The sequence below is a fragment of the Cetorhinus maximus genome, chromosome 5, assembly GCF_964194155.1.
Source record: "Cetorhinus maximus chromosome 5, sCetMax3.hap1.1, whole genome shotgun sequence".
In the NCBI taxonomy this organism is placed as follows: Eukaryota; Metazoa; Chordata; class Chondrichthyes; order Lamniformes; family Cetorhinidae; genus Cetorhinus; species Cetorhinus maximus.
This window is the reverse complement of record NC_135883.1, coordinates 120803598-120822561: the sequence shown is the minus strand read 5'-3', so window position 1 is coordinate 120822561 and position 18964 is coordinate 120803598. Positions and strand designations below refer to the sequence as shown.

The following is an 18964-nucleotide window of genomic DNA, read 5'->3' as shown; positions in this document are numbered from 1 at the left end:
CAGAAGATCCCGGCGGTGGGAGGGGCCATAAAATTCTGCCCACAGTTCCATTATTGACCATCAGCTACCTTGAAGAAGTAACTTGTTTATGAATCCATATTCTTTTTCATTCATTCACGGATTTGGGCTTCGCTGGCTGGGCAACCATTTATTGCCCATCCCTAGTTGCCCTTACGTAGGTGGTGATGAACTGCCTTCTTGAACCGCTGCAGTCCATGTGGTGTCAGTACACCCACGGTGCTGTTAAGGAAGGGGGTTCCAGGATTTTGACCCAGTGACAGTGAAGGTACGGTAATATATTTCCAAGTCAGGATGGCGAGTGACTTGGAGGGGAACTTCCAGGTGGTGCTGTTCCCATCTATCTGCTGCCCTTGTTCTTCTAGATGGTAGTGCTCCTTGGTTAGGAAGGTGCTGTCTACAGAGCCTTGGTGAATTCCTGCAGTTCATTTTGTACATGGTACACACTGCTGCCACTGTGTATCAGTGGTGGAGGGAGTGAATGTTTGTGGATATGGTGCCAATCAAGTGGGCTGCTTTGTCCTAGATGGTGTCAAGCTTCTTGAGTGTTGTGGGAGCTGCACGCATCCAGGCAAGTGGGGAGTATTCCATCATGCTCCTGATTTGTGCCTTGTAGATGGTGGACAGGCTTTGGGGGGGTCAGGAGGTGAGTTATTCGTCACAGGATTCCTAGCCTCTGACCTACTCTTGTAGCCACAGTATTTATATGGCTAGTCCAGTTCAGTTTCTGGTCAATGGTAACCGCCAGGATGTTGATAGTACTGCGTGCAGTTCTGGAATCTGCATTGTAGGAAGGATGTGATTGCACTAGAGAGAGTGTAGAGTGGATTTACCAGGATGTTGCCTGGGCTGGAGAGTTTTAGTTATGAGGAGAGATTGGATAGGCTGGGGTTATTTTCCTTGGAGCAGAGGAAATTGAGGACATGATTGAGGTGTATAAAATTATGAGGGGCATAGATAGGGTACACAGGAAGGAACTTTTCCCCTTGGTGGAGGGATCAATAACCATGGGGGAATAGATTTAAGGTAAGGGGAAGGAGGTTTAGAGGTGATGTGAGACAGTGATGGGAATCTGGAACTCATTGTAGCCAACTCAATCAGGGTGGTAGAGGCAGAAACCCTCATAACATTTAAGAAGTATTCGGATGTGCACTTGCAATGCAATGGCATACAAGGCTATGGACCTAGTGCTGGAAAATGGAATTAGAATAGTTAGGTACTTGTTTGACCGGTGCAGGCTCGATGGGCCAAAGGGCCTTTTTATGTGCTGTAGACCTCTATGACTATGACTCTATGGCATTTAAGAGTCAACCACATTGCTGTGGGTCTGGAGTCACATGTAGGCCAGACCAGGTAGGGACAGATATCCTTCCCTAAAGGACATTAGTGAGCCACAACAATCGGCAATGGTTTCATGGTCATCATCAGGCTTTTAATTCCAGATTGTTATTTAATTCAAATTTCACAATCTGCCATGGTGGGATTCGAACCCAGGTTCCCAGAGCATTACCCTGGGTCATTGAAATATTAGTCCGGTGACAATGCCACAGGCAGGTTGGTGAGGATGAGGTCAAATATGTTTTTCCTTCTTGTTGGTTCCCTCACCACCTGCTGCCGACCCAGCCTAGCAACAACGTATTTTAGGACTTGGCCAACTCGGTCAGTAGTGGTGCTGTTGAGCCACTCTTGGTGATGGACATTGAAGTCCCCCACCCAGAGTACATTCTGCGTTCTTGCTACCCTCAGTGCTTCCTTCAAGTGGTGCTCAACATTGAGGAGTATTGATTCATCAGCAGGAGGTTTCCTTGTCCATGTATGACTGGATGCCATGAGACTTCATGGGGTCAGCCACATTGCTGTGGGTCTGGAATCACATGTAGGTCAGACCAGGTAAGGTCAGCAGACTTCCTTCCCTGAAGGACATTAGTGAACCAGATGGGCTTTTACAACAATCGACAATGGTTTCATGGTCATCATTAGACTTTTAATTGCAGATTTTTATCGAATTCAAGTTCCAGCATTTGCCATGGTGGGATTCCCTAGGTTATTACCCTGGCTCTCTGGATCACTAGTCCAGCGACAATGCCACTATGCTATTGCCTCCCCTAAAATGAGCAGCATCAGGTTATTCAATCCTGGCAGCATTGTTAAGCCTGATTCTGTCCTCACACATGCATTCTTGCCTACAGGAGTTCTGTTCACCTGCTTAGCCACTGGGTGACGCAGCCAACTGCTGTGTTCCTAATCCTCCTCTACTTGGCAGCAGCGAATTCAGCACAAGCCAGGAATTGAATCAAAGATTTCTGTGATTTAAATAGCCCAGTAACCATATTAGACAGTGCATTTACTAAGTGAGCCTCTTCTTTGAATATGTATAAATGCTGGGCGGAGGGGTGAGGGGTGGAAGGTAAAATCATTATAAAAGTTTACAGAAAAACATTGCAGCGCCCTTTATAATAAACAATATATTTTCTGATAGTGTTGAATGCACCATTCAGTTCTTTATTATGGCAATACATAAACACTAACAGAACAAACTCTCAACGAATCATACTTCTCAATGTCGAAACTGGTGCTTTTGATTCTGAATTTTTTTTTGTACAGTAATTGTTTGCAATAGTCCACAGTCCTAATAATGTAACTGCAGTAGAGCTCATGGCATTATTGTATGCAATGAAGCTTTTATCAGAAATTTTCAGTTCTGCTGCACCTCACTCCTAATAATTTCAGCTTTATTCTCCTGCTGCGTTGCCCTAAACTCAGAAAACAATGGAAGGTAATATACAGTCTGAAAACGAAGTGCTTGCTGAAACCATCATTTTGTTGCACTACCATTACCACCAGGAATAAAATCACCTCACACCAACCTCGGCTGAAAACTATTTTATGAATCAGGTTTTTGGAAAGAATGTTTAGCTGTAGTTCTACATTAGTATAATGAGGCCTGCCTTCCAACCTTTATGGCAAAATACAAGTAATCTTAAGCTTTCATCAATTAAAGTCAGGGCATACCTCCAAGTCGTTGTCAGGAGGTGGTGATGGATTATTCTTCCTTCCCCTTCCCCGTGACTTTGACCCTGAACTCCTACACGTTCGCTCATCCAGGTCTTTGACTGGTGTTGATGGGCTCTGCACAGTATCAAACTCCCCTGTAAAAGCAACCATTCAGATTACAACTATCATCTTGAGTTTTTCTGCATACAAGGTATGAGCGTTTACCACAAATTCACACTGCTGCAGAAACAAAGTGATTTCTGATGATTGTACAGCATTCAGTTTGACAGCAGTTCAGCAGCTGAATAATTATGTATAAAGAAAATACACCAGGCACAGAAAAACAAACAGTTTGGCAATTTATTTAACTGTCGCTACAGCCAGAACTATTAACGTTCTGTGATGTGGAGCTTTCTTTTTTTATTTATTTGCTATACACATTTGGATGGACAGAATCTGAAGACAACTGAAGTGAATAGTCGATCATTAGGAATTGTTCCATGAGCACAAAATGAATGTACGGGGGAAACAGGAAGATCTTGGGATTGAATATCTGTGGCCATTCTGGCGCATTTAAGCATTAAATCTGGTGAAAGTCAGTGGAAGTATAGTAACTGGATCAGCTGTGGTTCATTTAATACTCTTCCCTCTAGGTCAGACAACTGTGGGTTCAAGTTCCACTCAAATACTCAAATATAAAATCTAGGATCACACTCCTGTGCTGTGCTGTACTGAAGGAAAGCTGCACTGTTGGAGGTGCCATCTTTTGTATAAGATGTTAAAATTCAAGCTCTGTCTGCCCTCACGGGCAGAAGCAAAAGATTCCATCCATGATTTCAGACAATAATCGGTGGGGGTTCTCTCTGACATTCTTGCTCATTTTTATCCCTCAACCATCACCACACTCATAAGGACTCGAAACGTTATCTCTGTTTCTCTCTCCACAGATGCTGTCAGACCTGCTGAGTTTTTCCAGCATTTTCTGTTTTTATCACACTAAAAAAATTAGGATTAGCTGGTTATTATCACTTCTGTGAAATTATCTAGTCATTTGCTTGCGGGACCTTGTGTGGGCAAATTGGCTGTTGCGTTTCCTACATTGCAACAATGACTATACTTCAACAGTACTTAATTGGCTGTGAGGTGTTTTGAATGTCCTCAGGTCATGAAAGATGCTATACAAACACAACTCTTTTTCTCTTTATGTGCTGGGTATCAGCCTTCCCTGTTAATTTCCTTCTTTTCCGTTTGTGTTGTGGGGGTTCCTCCAGGAAACAATTGAGTTTCCACATTGGTAATGGGCCAGTATGCTGAGTGAGAGCAGGAGAGCCAGCTCATTGTCCAGCAGAAATAGTCCATCTGAGGGTCAGCAGGGAATTTCCATCATCTCTCTGATGGGGGATGGCAAGGCCCGAGGTTGTGATGTGGGGTAGTGATGCACTTCCAGTGCCATAGTCATTTGTCCACAATATTAAAATTAAGTCTACCATCCGATTCTATATACTTAGGCTGGAATACCAGGCCTATGGATTTTCAGGTTCCATATCTTTAGTGATTTAGCCTGGTCCTTCTTCAGAACTCCTGCATGCAAATGTCTGCTTGGTTTATAAAGTGGGTGCTTCATTAAACATGCAAAATACAAACACTGAGAGGGACACATTTTGCAATTCTGCCTGCAAGATGTGCCTGATAGTTTTGTGTTTGAATGTAAGTGATTGAGCTGGGGGAGGTAAAAGAACAAGGACAGGATGACACTAGAGCACAGCTTGGAGTAAATCTTCACTTTCACCCTCAATCACTCCCTCCATGTTTTCACCATTAACGATACCCAGCAAGATATCTTTGAATTGACTCATGGGCGTGAAATTGCAAGGTCCTCTCTCTATGTTGATCTGCCAGCCCCTGATTTGAAAACCCTGTTCCGCAAACAGAGTAGTAGTATTGAGATGTGGAAAGCTTCAAGAGCACAGAGTGACTCCCGAATACCTATCCCACATTCCAGTGTGTGTAAGTAAATCACGTAGCTAAGTTGTGTTAAGATGATTTGCTGTGTGAAGCTCTTTTAAGATGTCAGTGTGTCAAGGGCTTTAGTTGAAAGTTGCACTTTGAATGTGTGGCATGCATGGTAAGGGATGGAAGAGCTGTAAGGTTGTCTGAGGGCTTTGCATGGATCAGCAGTAAATGCATAACAGGCAGTGGCCAACACTTTATGGAATGCTAGCTTGTAGCAGCTATTTGGTATATGGCACTGTTGAATAACCTTATCTTTGTTACAGTAACCGTCATCCCCAGCATCTGTTTCCGGGTTTTGCAGGGAGATCAGTTCCTGTGCTGCTCAATCACTTGCCTAGATTCTCCATTTGCTGCCTCAATTTTTTGCCCTTTTTGCCCCCCACAGTTAACCACCTACTTTTGCTGCAGCTGTTAAAGTATCTGCAGCAGCCCCAGAAATTCTACCCCCACCCCACCCCCACCGTCCCGCCACCAACTCTGCAAGGTCTCAGCTGTCACCATATTCAACGATGGTGCATGACTAATTATTCAGACCCCAGGAGTTTCAGCTGAAATGACCATGGTCAATTGTCTAACACTTATGGACCGTCCTCACAGCTTTAGTGCCACTGGTGGAAAATCCACTCCTAACTCTAAACTAAATTGTAAGCCCTAGCTGGAACCAGAAAATAATCAAAGATTGCGAGGAATGCAGTTTTACTCCAACCAGCGTCTGCAGTTCTACTCTTACACTCAGTTCATTGGACTCCTTTTACGAATAAAAATCTTAACACGTTACACCCACACCCAAGTGGGTTACATATGTTCTGAGGATCTCCATGTAGCCATAGGCTAATCTGAGCTTCCAAACGAAAATACAGTTGTTAACTCCAATAAAATGTCTAGCCTGAAAAAGTAAAGTAAAACTGACAAGATCCAGTTCATATGCTCAGAAATGATGCTAAATGATTAAAACAACGATATGCACATACAAACCCAACAACAACTCTCCCCGCCAGTGCCCCATTTCCCCTCCCCACACTCTCGGCACTAACATTTGGAAATTCTTTTAGACTTAATGCCTCAATCTGATTTTCTAAATACTGAAATGATTAGTCTTACTGCCCACACTGACAGCTTCTTCCGCAACAGGGAACCTCCAAAATCTAATGATGTTCAATTACTAAATTCAATTAAAAGGCAAGGAGAACAATAATGTTAATATTGTGGACAAAACTGAAGTGACTGAGAATGCCAATCATAAAATGAACGCATGCACATGTGCACACATTTTTTTGGGGAAATCTTGCAAGACTTGCAAGTTGAATGGTTTTAAATAAAATTGCATTTCTGGTATGCACTTCTATGTAAGTATTCATGCCCAAGATGGATAATATTAGTCGGGTATCTAAGTGAGAGCAACTGAAGACCACACAGGCCAGGAATCCCACATAATTACCCACGGTTAGTGAGTGTAACTGAAGGGTGTTACAGAAAAATGTTAACAGGAAACAGAACAGGTTTTAAAGCACTTATTGTTATGTCTCAATAATGAAAAACAGTCTAACTCTCTGGAATGGAAAAAGAAAATGTCTGTGATTGAAGAAGAATGATAAGCTTCCTTAATCAAAAATCTGTAAGGCTGCCAAAGACAACTGGAAAAAAAGTGACTTGAGATTCAAGAATGTTCCAGTTTCTCGAGGAAGCTTTGATATCAAAGTTCAAATACCTACAATTAAAACAGTCAAACTCTGGAATAATAGAGTATGCCTTTTTCACACTGATATTAATGGAAAGTATTAGCTTCATTTTAAAAACAGTATGGAGCCTTCAAAAGATAATTAAACCACAACCAGCACACATAGAAGCTTGAACTGTTTACAATGCATTTTAACTGTAAAAATGAATTTTAAAAAAATCATTGAAATCTCAAAAAGACATACTTTATGTTTTTTCTATTTGTTCTGAATTATGAACACATGCTTCAGACAGTTTGCTGTGTGTATGTATGTTTGTTATTTACTAATTTGGAAACCTGCTTCTGTTTAACTCGGCCTGGCTGTATTCACTTTATAGCTAAACCTCAACATCACACACCATATAATAAAATGTTGAACCATACAAATCTATCAACAGCATTGGTTATTGTCCTCTGAGCTTTGCTCTCCGCTTGGACCAAAGACAATTTGCTATGTTACACCCACACAATCCAACTGCCACTAGTGTGTGCGCGCGTTTGCATGCCTTTTGTGCTTATGATTCAGTCCCAACTGGAACTCATTTAACAAAATCTCCAAATCTGAGGCACTAGCCCTCCCTCTGTCAGTCTAACTGCACAAATATATGTTTCTGTTTTAGAGGAGCAAGTGCAGTAGTCAGCATTAAAGGGTTTGTTTTGACAAGTGTAAACCAAGCTGCTGGATTTTTTTTATTTTTCCCTACCTCCCAATCAACACTTTCAAAATAGTATCTTGAACCTTGCACAGAGTACAACTACAAAAAGTCCTTACAACCCCCCCACCCCTTCCACACACACACACCCACCCCCCCACCCCCCACCCCCAGACACATAAATCGTAGGAGAATTTAAGTTCAGTTGTTTTGGATCTCACATTATTTATATGCTGATTCAAAGTATGCTGCTTGCAGCACTGTAGAACAGTTTAAAGGCACTTGTAGTCAAAGATATAAAAATAAGGTCTGTTACTGTGCTAACTTAAACCAGACACTTTCTTCCTTTGTCAAAAACATGATGATGTTTGATCTTTCAGTTGTCTTCAAAAACTGACTACAGCACAAAGGGAAAGGAAGTTCTTTACCTCCAGGAAGATCTGTGGCGGGCTGACCAGTGATAGTAGAAGGATCTTGTAGCTGATAAGTTGTTGACGTTGAAGAGGTACCATCAACAGTATCATTCGAGGTCATGTATGTGCCATATGTTGAAGTTGGATAATACTGTGCATACTGGTTTTGGCCAAATGCTGTGTAGGAAGGGTAATCCTAAAATAGCAACAAGCAGGTTTAAGTAATATCTCCTGTATCTCACCAATCATATGTTTACCCTGTTCAGTCAGTGTAACAAAAATTGCTAGAGTGGTCATAAATAAAATGTATTTAGCGGGATAAAATCACACTGTGCACAGAGGTAATATATACAACAACTAAAAGGGATATTCCTAATCAACTGGGATAATATTTTGCATATACATGTGTAAATTGAGGGGTTGCGGGATGGGTGTGAAAGATGCCACACAGCTACAACACTGACATCTATCCGACAAAATAGAATATTGCCCAGATATACCCTGTCCACAAAAAGCAGGGCAGATTCAATCTGGCTAATTACTGCCCCATCAGCCTAATCTTAGTCATCTGCAAAGTGATGGAAGGGGTTGTTCCACAGTGTTATCTGGTGGCAGTTATTCACCAGTAATCTGCTCACAGATGCTCTGTTGTGTGTTCCACTAGGACCACTTACCTCTAGACCTCATTACAGGCTTCGTTCAAACATACAGACAAGGAGCAGGAGTAGGCCATTTGGCCCCTCGAGCCTGCTCCGTCATTTAATAAGATCATGGCTGATCTGATAGTAACCTCAAATCTGCATCCCGCCTACCCCCGATAACCTTGCTTATAAAGAATCTCTCCACCTCTGCCTTAAAAGTATTCAAAGACTCTGCTTCCACCACCTTTTCAGGAAGAGATTTTCAAATAGTCACGACTCTCAGAGAAAAAAATTCACCTCATCTCTGTTTTAAATGAGCAACCCCTGTTTAAACATGGGCAAAAGAGCTGAATTTCAGACATGAGGTGAGAGTGACTGCCCTTGACATCAAGGGAACATTTGATTGAGCGTGACATCAGGAACCCTAGTAAAACTGAAATCAACGGGAATCGGGAGGAAATCTGTCCACTGGCTGGAGTCATACCTGATACAAAGGAAGGTTAGTTTGGTTATTGGAGGCCAATCATCTCAGCTGAGGACAGCACGACAGGAGTTCCCCAGGGTAGTGTCCGAGGCCCAGCCATCTTCAGCTGTTTCATCAATGACCTTCCCTTGACCATTAGGTCAGAAGTGGGGACCTTCACTGTTGATTGCACAGTGCTCAGTTCCATTCACAACTCCTCAGATTCTAAGGAGTTTATGCCTGCTCAAAGCAAGATCTGGACAACATTAAGATTTAGACTAATTGGCAAGTAACATTCATGCCTCACAAATGCCAGGCAATGACTAAACCATTGAGAGAATCTAACCACTCCTAGGCTCGAACACAATTTGTAACCTCACGGCCCAGCATATCCCCCCCTCTATTGTTACCATCAAGCCAGGGGATCAAACCTGGTTCAATGAGGAGTGCAGGAGGGCTTGCCAGGAGCAGCACCAGGCATACCTAAAAATGAGGTGTCAACCTGGTGAAGCTATAACACAGGACAACTTGCGTGCCAAACAGCATAAGCAGCAAGTGATAGACAGAGCTAAGCGATCCCACAACCAACGAATCAGATCTAAGCTCTGCAGTCCTGCAACATCCAGTCGTGAATGGCGGTGGACAATTAAACAACTCACTCGAGGAGGTGGCTCCACAAATATCCCCATCCTCAATGTTGGAGGATCCCAGCACAGCAGTGCAAAAGATAAGCGCAACAATCTTCAGCCAGAAGTGCCGAATGGATGATCCATCTCGGCTTCCTTTGGAGGTCCCCAGCATCACAGGCGCCAGTCTTCAGCCAATTGGATTCACTCCACGTGATATCAAGAAATGGCTGAAGGCACTGGATACTGCAAAGGTTATGGGTCCCGACAATATTCCAGAAATAGTACTGAAAACTTGTGCTCCAGAACTTGCCGCGTCCCTAGCCAAGCTGTTCCAGTACAGCTACAACACTGGTATCTACCTGGCTATGTGGGAAATTGCCCAGGTATGTCCTGTACACAAAAAGCAGGACAAATACAACCCAGCCAATTTCCGCCCCATCAGTCTACTCTCCATCATCAGTAAAGTCATAGAAGGGGTCATCAACAATGCTATCAAGCAGCACTTGCTTAGCAATATCCTGCTCATGATGCCCAGTTTGGGTTCCGCCAAGGCCACTCAGCTTCTGACCTCATTACAGCCTTGGTTCAAACATGGACAAAGGAGCTGAATGTCTAAGGTGAGATGAGAGTGGATGCCCTTGACATCAAGGCAGCATTTGACCGAGTGTGGCATCAAGGAGCCCTAGCAAAACTGAAGTCAATGGGAATTGGAGGAAATCTCTGCACTGGTTGGAGTCATACCTAGCACAAAGGAAGATGGTTGTGGTTGTTGGAGGTCAGTCATCTCAAATCCAGGACATCACTGCAGGAATTCCTCAGGGTAGTGTCCTTGGCCCAACTATCTTCAGCTGCTTCATCAATGACCTGCCTTCCATCATAAGATCAAAAGTGGGGATGGATGATTGCACAATGTTCAGCACCATTCGCGACTCCTCAGATACTGAAGCAGTCCATGTCCAAATGCAGCAAGACCTGAACAATTTCCAGGCTTAGGCTGACAAGTGGCAAGTAACATTGGCACCACACAAGTATCAGGCAATGACCATCTCCAACAAGAGAGAATCCAATCTTTGTCCCTTGATGATCAATGGCATTACCATTATTGAATCCCCCACTATCAATATCCTGGGAGACACCATTGACCAGAAACTGAACTGGACTAGCCATATAAATACTGCGGCTACAAGTGCAGGTCAGAGTAACTCACCTCCTGACTCCCCAAAGCCTGTCCACCATCTACAAGGCACAAGTCAGGAGTGTGATGGAATATCCTCCACTTGCCTGGATAAGTGCGGCTCCCACAACACTCAAGAAGCTGGACACTGTCCAGGACAAAGCAGCCCGCTTGTTTGGCACCACATCCACAAACATTCACTCCCACCACCACCGATGCACAGTGGCAGCAGCGTGTACCATCCACAAGATGCACTGCAGAAATTCACCAAGGCTCCTTCGACAGCAGCTTCCAAACCCACGACTACTACCACCTAGAAGGACAAAGGCAGCAGATAGATGGGAACACCACCACCTGAAGGTTCCCCTCCAAGTCACTCACCATCCTGACTAGGAAATATATCGCCGCTCCTTCACTGTCGCTGGGTCAAAATCCTGAAACTCTCTCCATCACAGCACTGTGGGTGTAATTACACCACATGGACTGCAGCGTTTCAAGAAGGCAGCTCACAACCACCTTCTCAAGGGCAACTAGGGATGGCAAATAAGTGCTGGCTGAGCCAGTGAAGCCCACATCCCGTGAATGAGTAATAAAAAAGACACGGACCCAATGGGCCGAATGGTCTCCCTTTGTGTTGTAAATGACTCAATGGGCTGGATTTTATGGGGTGCTGTGGTCCAGGGCCCCTCCCCCCTGTTAAAATGTCAGGGGCGGGGTGGTGAGCCCACCTATGATCCTGACAGCTGCCCCAATGCATTTAATGCTGGAAGCAGCGTTAATTGCATTAAGGCATGACTTCCATCCCTTTGTCATGAGGAAGTCCCACCTAAGAGAGTGATTGGCCAATCAGATAGTTCCAGCAGCACCAGCCTGAAATGGTGGCCACTGCTGGGACTACAGGCAGTCCCACCACACCGAGGAGCCGAGATAATTTTGGGATTGGGGCCTCAGCGAGGGGTGTGGGTGGGCTGTGTTTAAATGCCTGGATGAGTGCAGCTCACATGGCAAAATATGGGGTGATAAGGAAGAGCCAGCATGGATTTCTAAAGGTGAAATCGTGTTTGATGTACTTGCTAGAGTTTTTTGAAGAGGTAACAGAAAATGTCAATGAGAGTAATGCTGTTGATGTGGTATACATGGACTTTCAAAAGGCATTTGGTACAGTGCCACACAACAGACTTGTGAGAAAAGTTATTGCTCATGGAATAAAAGGGACAGTAGCAACGTGGATATAAAATCGGCTGAAAAATACGAAGCAGAGAGTAATGGTCAATGGATATTTTTTGGGCTGGAGGAGGGTTTGTAGTCCAGTTCCCCAGGGGTCGGTATAGGGACTCTTGCTTTTGCTGATATATATTAATGATCTAGATCTTGGTGTGCAGGGGACAATTTCAAAGTTTGCAGATGATACGAAGCTTGGGAGTGTTGTGAAATGTGAGGACGACGATGTGGAACTTCAAGAGGATATAGACAAGTTGGTGAAGTGGGCAGATAGGTGGCAGATGAAGTTCAATGCAGAGAACTGTGAGGTGATGCATTTTGGTAGGAAGAACATGGACAGAAAATACAAAATAAGGGGTGAAATTTTGAAGGGGTGCAGGAACAGAAAAACCTGTGGTTTTATGTGCATAGATCATTGAAGGTGGCAGGACAGGTGCAGAGAGTGGTTAGTAAAGCATATAGTATCCTGGGCTTTATTAATAGGGCATAGAGTACAAGAGCAGAGAATTTATATAAGACACTTGTTAGACCTCAGCTGGAGCATTGTATATAGTTCTGAGCACCATGCTATAGGAAGTGAACACCTTGGAGAGAGTGCAGAAGAGGTTTACAAGAATGGTTCCAGGGATGAGAAACTTCAGCTGTGAGGATAGATTGGAGAGGTTGGGACAGTTTCCCTTGGAGACAGTAAGGCTAAGAGGAGGTTTGATAGAGATGTTCAAAATCATGAGAGGGCTGGACAGGGTAGATAGGGAGAAGCTGTTCCCGCTTGTAAAAGGGTCAAGAGTGAGAGGGCACAGATTTAAACTGATTTGCAAAAGAAGCAAATGTGACGTGAGAAAAAACTTTTTCACACAGTGAGTGGTTGGGTCTGGAATACAACGCCTGGAAGTGTGTTGGAGGCAAATTCAATGGAGGCATTCAAGAGGGCTTTAGATGATTATTTGAATAGAAAAGGCAGGGCAATGGCACTAAATCATAATGCTAATTTGGAGAGCCGGTGCAGACACGGTAGGCTGAAAGGCTTCCTTCTGTGCCGTTAAAATTCTGTGATTCTGTGAAGAAGCTTGACACCAGCCACAACAAAGCAGCCTGCTTGTTTGGCATACCATCCAACACCGATGCACAGTGGTAGCAGTGTGTACCATCTACAAGATGCACTGCAGCAACTCACCAAGTCTCCTTCCTCAGCACTTCCAAGCACCCTGAAGAAAAGAACAAGGGCAGCAGGTGCATGGGAACACCACCACTTCCAAGTTCCTCTCCCTGACTTGGAACAATGTCACATCTCATTCATTGTCGTTGGGTCAAAATCCTGGAACTCCCTCCCTATCAGCACTATGGGAGTGTTTTCACCACACAGTCTGCAGAGATTCATCACCACGTTCTCAAGGGCAATTAAGGATGGATGCTGGCCTTGCCTGAGGTGCCTATATTCCTGTGAATGAATTAAAAAAAAGAGCACCACTGGCTTCAGCTTCCATGAGCTGAGGAAGGTGAAAGAAATTGGTCAGGTTTTGTACTCCTCACTCTATCTCTTGGAACCCTTCTTGGAATGCGCATGCATGCACATTTGACGAAGACAAAAAAACCAAGCTCCATTGTGATGACCGTAATGATTAAAAAGGCCAGATTCACAGGTGAAGAATGGTCACTTGAGCGAGGTAACAGAAGGGCAAAAATGTTTGTGGATTGTACCTCAGTATGTGTCATGATCTTAAGAAGTTGAGGGATTAGTGAAAAATTGAAGAATAAATAGAACATCAGACATATTACCTGTTAAGTATGAAGTTCATTAAATAAAATAGTACACTTTCCTCATGAGGTATCAGTCACTGATAGGTGTGATGGCAATAAAGAATGTTGTATTCTTAGCTGTAAAATTTTGTATTCAGCAAGGAATAAAACACTTGAAGAATTGTTCCATAAAAATACAGAGAAGTTTCAGGTATTGCCCATGTACTATGTGCTTTATATATAGAAATAATATCTACACTTAAGAAGCTTAACAAAGACATTTGCCAAGTACATGATTAACTCATAAATTTGCAATGTTGTGAGTACTTTCTCAGCAGCTACAAAATGGAACTGATATACTGGCTGAACCATTTTTCCCTAGGAATACTGCGTTGGACAAAATGATATTGCATAATATACTGAACCTATGCCCCATTGTGTTCAAAACAGGAGAGCAAATGGTAGAAGATGAGGATCTCCATGATGTATGTTAAATGCAGAAACTTGCATGGAGCTGCTTTAACACTGCAAATTGAATATCTATGTAAAGCGACTTCAGCTTTGCACAGATGTCAGACTGGCAGGCTGAATCTGGAGTGAAGGCCTGAACTGATTCTGAGCAAAGCAGCTTGGTGCTATATGGGGCCTACATCCAGTGCAATATTATCTTGGTTTGCAAAGTGCTCAGATACCGCAGAAACCACGGCCCATTTTGTAAACTTACTTAACATCATTGTTTAGACAATGGAAATTCTCCTATCCCCGCTTTCTAAATATTTAAATGTCTACTATTTGGGAGACAGTTTCGTCTTTGCATGTATCCACACATGCACAGACCTATCTCCTTAATGCAACATTTAGGACTTAAAATCAGGCGGAATAATGGTGGAAAAATCATGACAAATTGGAGTGAGAGGTCTAATGCGCATCCTTGCCATGAACTTTCTCCCCATACTTCCTCAAGTACCTTTATTATCTGACTCTTCTCCACATAGCATTTAAATGACAGTGAGCGAAGCAAGGCCAGGGAACCAGGCCTATTTCTCTCCATTCTATATCAGTTACCACTGACCCCAGAGACTGTCAGGAGACGTTTGTTGGTTGATGTTGAGGCAGCAGTAGCAAACCTGTTGTAGAAAATGTTGCGGGAGAAAGCCCAATAGTGGGGTATTCAAGATTGGACAGGGTCAGAAAGCAAGAAACTATAGGTCAGTCAGCCTAACATTTCTCATTGGGCAAACACTGGAATCTATTATTAAGGATGTAGTAGAAGGACATTTAGAAAATCAGAATTCAATTAAGCAGAGTTTTGAAAGGGAAATCGTGTTTGATAAATTTATTAGAGTTCTTTGAGGATGTAATGGGTAGGATGGATAAGAGGGAACCAGTAGGTGTAGCGTATTTGCGAAAAGGCATAATATAAGGTGCCACATAAAAGGGGGCAATGTACTAGCACGGATAGTGGATTGGCTAACAGAAAACAGAAACTGGAATTTTTCACAGAGATAGTGGCCCTGCCACCAGCTGAAAATTCGGGGGCTAGCCCCCTCCCAGGAGGTCATGACCATATTTTACAATCATCAGGCTTCCACCCTCATATGGGAGGATTTTCCACCTCCAAGAGCTGTCAACCAATGAGATGGCTGCAGCTCCACAGTGCCCAGGGATGGTGGCCACTGCTGGAACTGCAGCCAGTCCCTGATGATGAAGAGCAATGCAGGCAAAAGACGAAGGTAGGTGGGACGGTCTTGCTGGGATCTGTTAAGCAGGCCCCCGGCGAGGATTATAGTTTGTGGGGCGGCAGGGGGTCGCGCTATGATTGGGAAGCTGTTGGGGGAGAGACAAGCAGGGGTGGCCATTGCCTTTGGGAGGGCCTCTGTTGATGGTGCCCAAACAGGACTGACATGTCCCCGCCCCTGAGCCCACAGCCAGGCTTTATCTGGGTTAACCCTGATATTTGGCGTGGGCACCCCCACCACTGGTAAAATATCAGATGCAGCAGGAGGAGGCCCTTGATTGGCAATTAATTGGCCACTTAAGTATCTCACTCGGCCCAAGGTCAGGCAGGTGCCCAACACCTACCCTGCTGCTGGTGAAACACCTGTGGAGGTGGGTAGGTGATGGGTGCATGCTCCTGCCATTTCACCCGAATTTGTGTTTCTTCCACCTGCCGGCCTGCTCCTGGGGTGAAATTCCAGCCAGAGAGTCAGGATCAATGAGACATTTTCAGGGTTGGCAAACTGTAACTAATTGGGTGCCACAGGGATCAGTACTGGGTGCCAAACATTTATAACCTATATTATTGATTTGAATAAAGGGACTGAGTGCATTGTAGCCAAATTTGCTGATGAAACAAAGATAGGTAGGAAAGCAAGTTGCAAGCAAATTGGGAGTCTTCCCTGCACACGTAATGAGTTCAGCACAGGAAAGTGGGTTGTGACCACAGTGGTGTCAGGGGAGTGCGTGGAAGTAGAATCAAAAAAATATATAATTGAAATAAACTTAACACTCACTTCCAAACCCAGTCAAATAAGATTTTAAACACCATTTGTTTTAAGTTATGATCTTACACTGAGACATTTACTTTTGAGAAACTAAAGCATAATTGTAAACCGTAGAAAGATATTTCGCGTTAGCTGCTTTCAGAGAGTGGCATTAATGGGGATGCGACAATTGAGCTACCATCCTCAGATTTTAGAAAATAAAATAGGCAGAAATCCATTTTCTGACCATTACCTATTGCCCCTTTTTAGGACTGCATACGTACAAATATATAAATGCAAATGTGATGTGAGAAAAAAGCTTCTACACACAACGAGTGGTTCGGGTCTGGAATGCACTGCCTGGAAGTGTGGTGAAGGCAGGTTCAACTGAGGCATTCAAGAGGGCATTAGATGATTATTTCAATAGAAACAATGTGCAAGGGTATGAGGAAAAGGCAGGGCAATGGCACTAGGTCATGATGCTCATTTGGAGAGCTGGTGCAGACACGATGGGCTGAATGGCCTCCTCCTGTGCCGTTAAAATTCTGTGATTCTGTGATATGTGATGCTGAGCAGGAGGGGATCAGGTTGAGCTGTGTTATCGAAGGCTGACACAGGTCAGGCTCACAGGTGACAGAAATGTGAAGTAATGCAAGGTGGGCAGCACCCATGGTTCAGGACCAGTGTGTATGTTTCTGTCTTCAGAAAAGATAGTTAAGAGAAGAGAATTGGGATTTATACCTGATGGGAACTGTTGAAGCTTGTTGAATTGGAAACAGAATTGCTGCTTGCGTAAATACCGGGTGATGGCGTGAAACTAGAACCTGCAGTCAAAAGAAACGATACATTTAGAAATTTTACACATCTCAAATTAAGCATCAAAGTAAAAATTGCAGATGCAGATGATAAAAGTAAAACAAATGTATTATTATAGCTGATGTTGGATGCATTTCTTGACCACAGTGGTGCTTGTACTGTTTTTAGCGAGGAATATAAATTAACATGTCATTATGTCATTATTGTGATTATTAAAAAGATTACAAAAGGGACAAAAAGTAAAATCAAACCAATACATGACTAAGAGGATAAGACAATGGCCTGGAATTTCCAGTAATAACGATAAAGGGAATAAAGGAGTACATCAGGCAGCAGCTTCTGGTGTCTGCAGATTCTCAGTAGAGCAGAAGTCAGGAAGTTGTTCTCTGAGTTGCTCTGCTCCTCCACAAACTTTGCTACAGTGGTACCTTGCTGAGAGATTCAGCATTCACAAACATGCAATGGCATGAAACTACTCTATTTACCCAATAAATACCCACTAGACATGCTAGAAAAAGTTATGACTCATCTAATTGAGTGATAAGCAATGCTCCCTGTAAAGTTTCATTGCTGAGAGTGGTCAGTTCTTTCAATGCGTCGTACTTTAAAATATTTTTTGCATGGCCTCAGTTGCACTGTACTTATACAGAACAAGACTTGTCTAGGGCCTTTCTGGCTGCTGTGCAGCTGTGCACTCATCCAGCTATTACTGATAAATTACCTCCCTGGCACAGAAAATGAACTTATACAAGTCTTTACTTTTTACAAGTAATGGAGTCTCATTACTTTTACTTATTTTGGATGTTTTCCGTCTTCAATGGACTTACCTGCCCCCTCCCAATTTTCACTTTGCACTAAAAGCCTCAGAGGTGTCTATTTTGTAGGTGAAATTACAATAGCTTCTCTTGTATCCCAAAACCTACTCTACAGTGTAAACTTGCCAGGGAATAAATTTTGTGGAAAAAAGCAACCGCATCAGATCTCATTAGATTGGAATCCAAACTCAGGTCCAAATGTAAATTGTTAAAACAGTTTTTGTTATGAAGGATCCGACTTTCCGTTGCTGGGTATTCCATTGTGCTTCTGATGACAATACAGGAGCACACTGGCAGAAAATATGAAAAAATTCAAGGCCAAAAAGCAACCAGAAATATGATTACTGGTAATGCTTTTAAAAAGAAGAAAGTGACTATTCGTTCTTACGTCAACACTTTTTACAATGAAAGTTTATGCTTGTTTCTGCAGTTCCAAAATTTTAAACTCTAATAAACCATAGTTTTGTGAAAAAAGACTATTAATAGCTTTTTTTTGTGACTGAGAACATAATGAATTGAACACGCTAAAAAATCCTCCAGAATTTCCTTGTAGCCGTTGATGCTCCGCCACTATCATTTTGCTGGAACTGTGTAAATGCAATTTCCAGTGAAGTTATAGTTGCAGCATGGGGGCAACTCCAAGGAAATTCTGGGTCAAATTTGGTCACGCTGAAAGTTTACATGAACCAGTGAAGACTGCTTTTAGCTAGCTGTTCTGCTCATCTGGTGATAATTGGAATTTAAAGTAGCAGTACAGTTAATTTTGAATATTGCTGAAAAGAGACACATTGTTGCTGACACTTTTCATCTTTTACTCATTAGGATAAATGCAGAATGCCAAATTTCAAACGATCACAACAATTTTTACGACAGGAGAAAAGGGTGCAGATTGGTTGGCAAGTCAACTCCAATTGGCTGAGGTGTTGCCATACAGAAAGCAATGGGGAATTATAGACTCCCCATGTTTCTGGCTAACTCAAAAAAGGCACAAGGCTGGAACATATTCGTTTTGTTTGCAGAGAGTTGAACGTATGACACTTGTAGAAAGCATAAATGAGCCACATTACAAGTGCTACTGATTATCTTAAATTGGTTATTGGTGTAGCTATTAGCACACTCAGGATTGTTCAGCAAGTGCTGCCCAATCACAAAATCATATCTAACAGTAGATGTTTTG

At 43.1% G+C, this 18964-nt stretch overlaps 1 protein-coding gene across 7 annotated transcripts in view; it reads right to left on the bottom strand.

Moving 5' to 3' along the window:
• The window catches only part of eya4 (EYA transcriptional coactivator and phosphatase 4), a 460934-nt gene that overhangs the window by 121383 nt on the left and 320587 nt on the right, over positions 1–18964 (bottom strand). For all 7 annotated transcript variants that reach the window (XM_078542404.1, XM_078542397.1, XM_078542398.1 and 4 more), the window contains 3 exons: positions 16898–16980; positions 7824–8004; positions 3031–3167 (listed from right to left, as the gene is read on the bottom strand). In XM_078542404.1, the coding sequence (XP_078398530.1) occupies positions 3031–3167; positions 7824–8004; positions 16898–16980 (401 nt within the window). The remainder of the gene's footprint in view (positions 1–3030; positions 3168–7823; positions 8005–16897; positions 16981–18964) is intronic.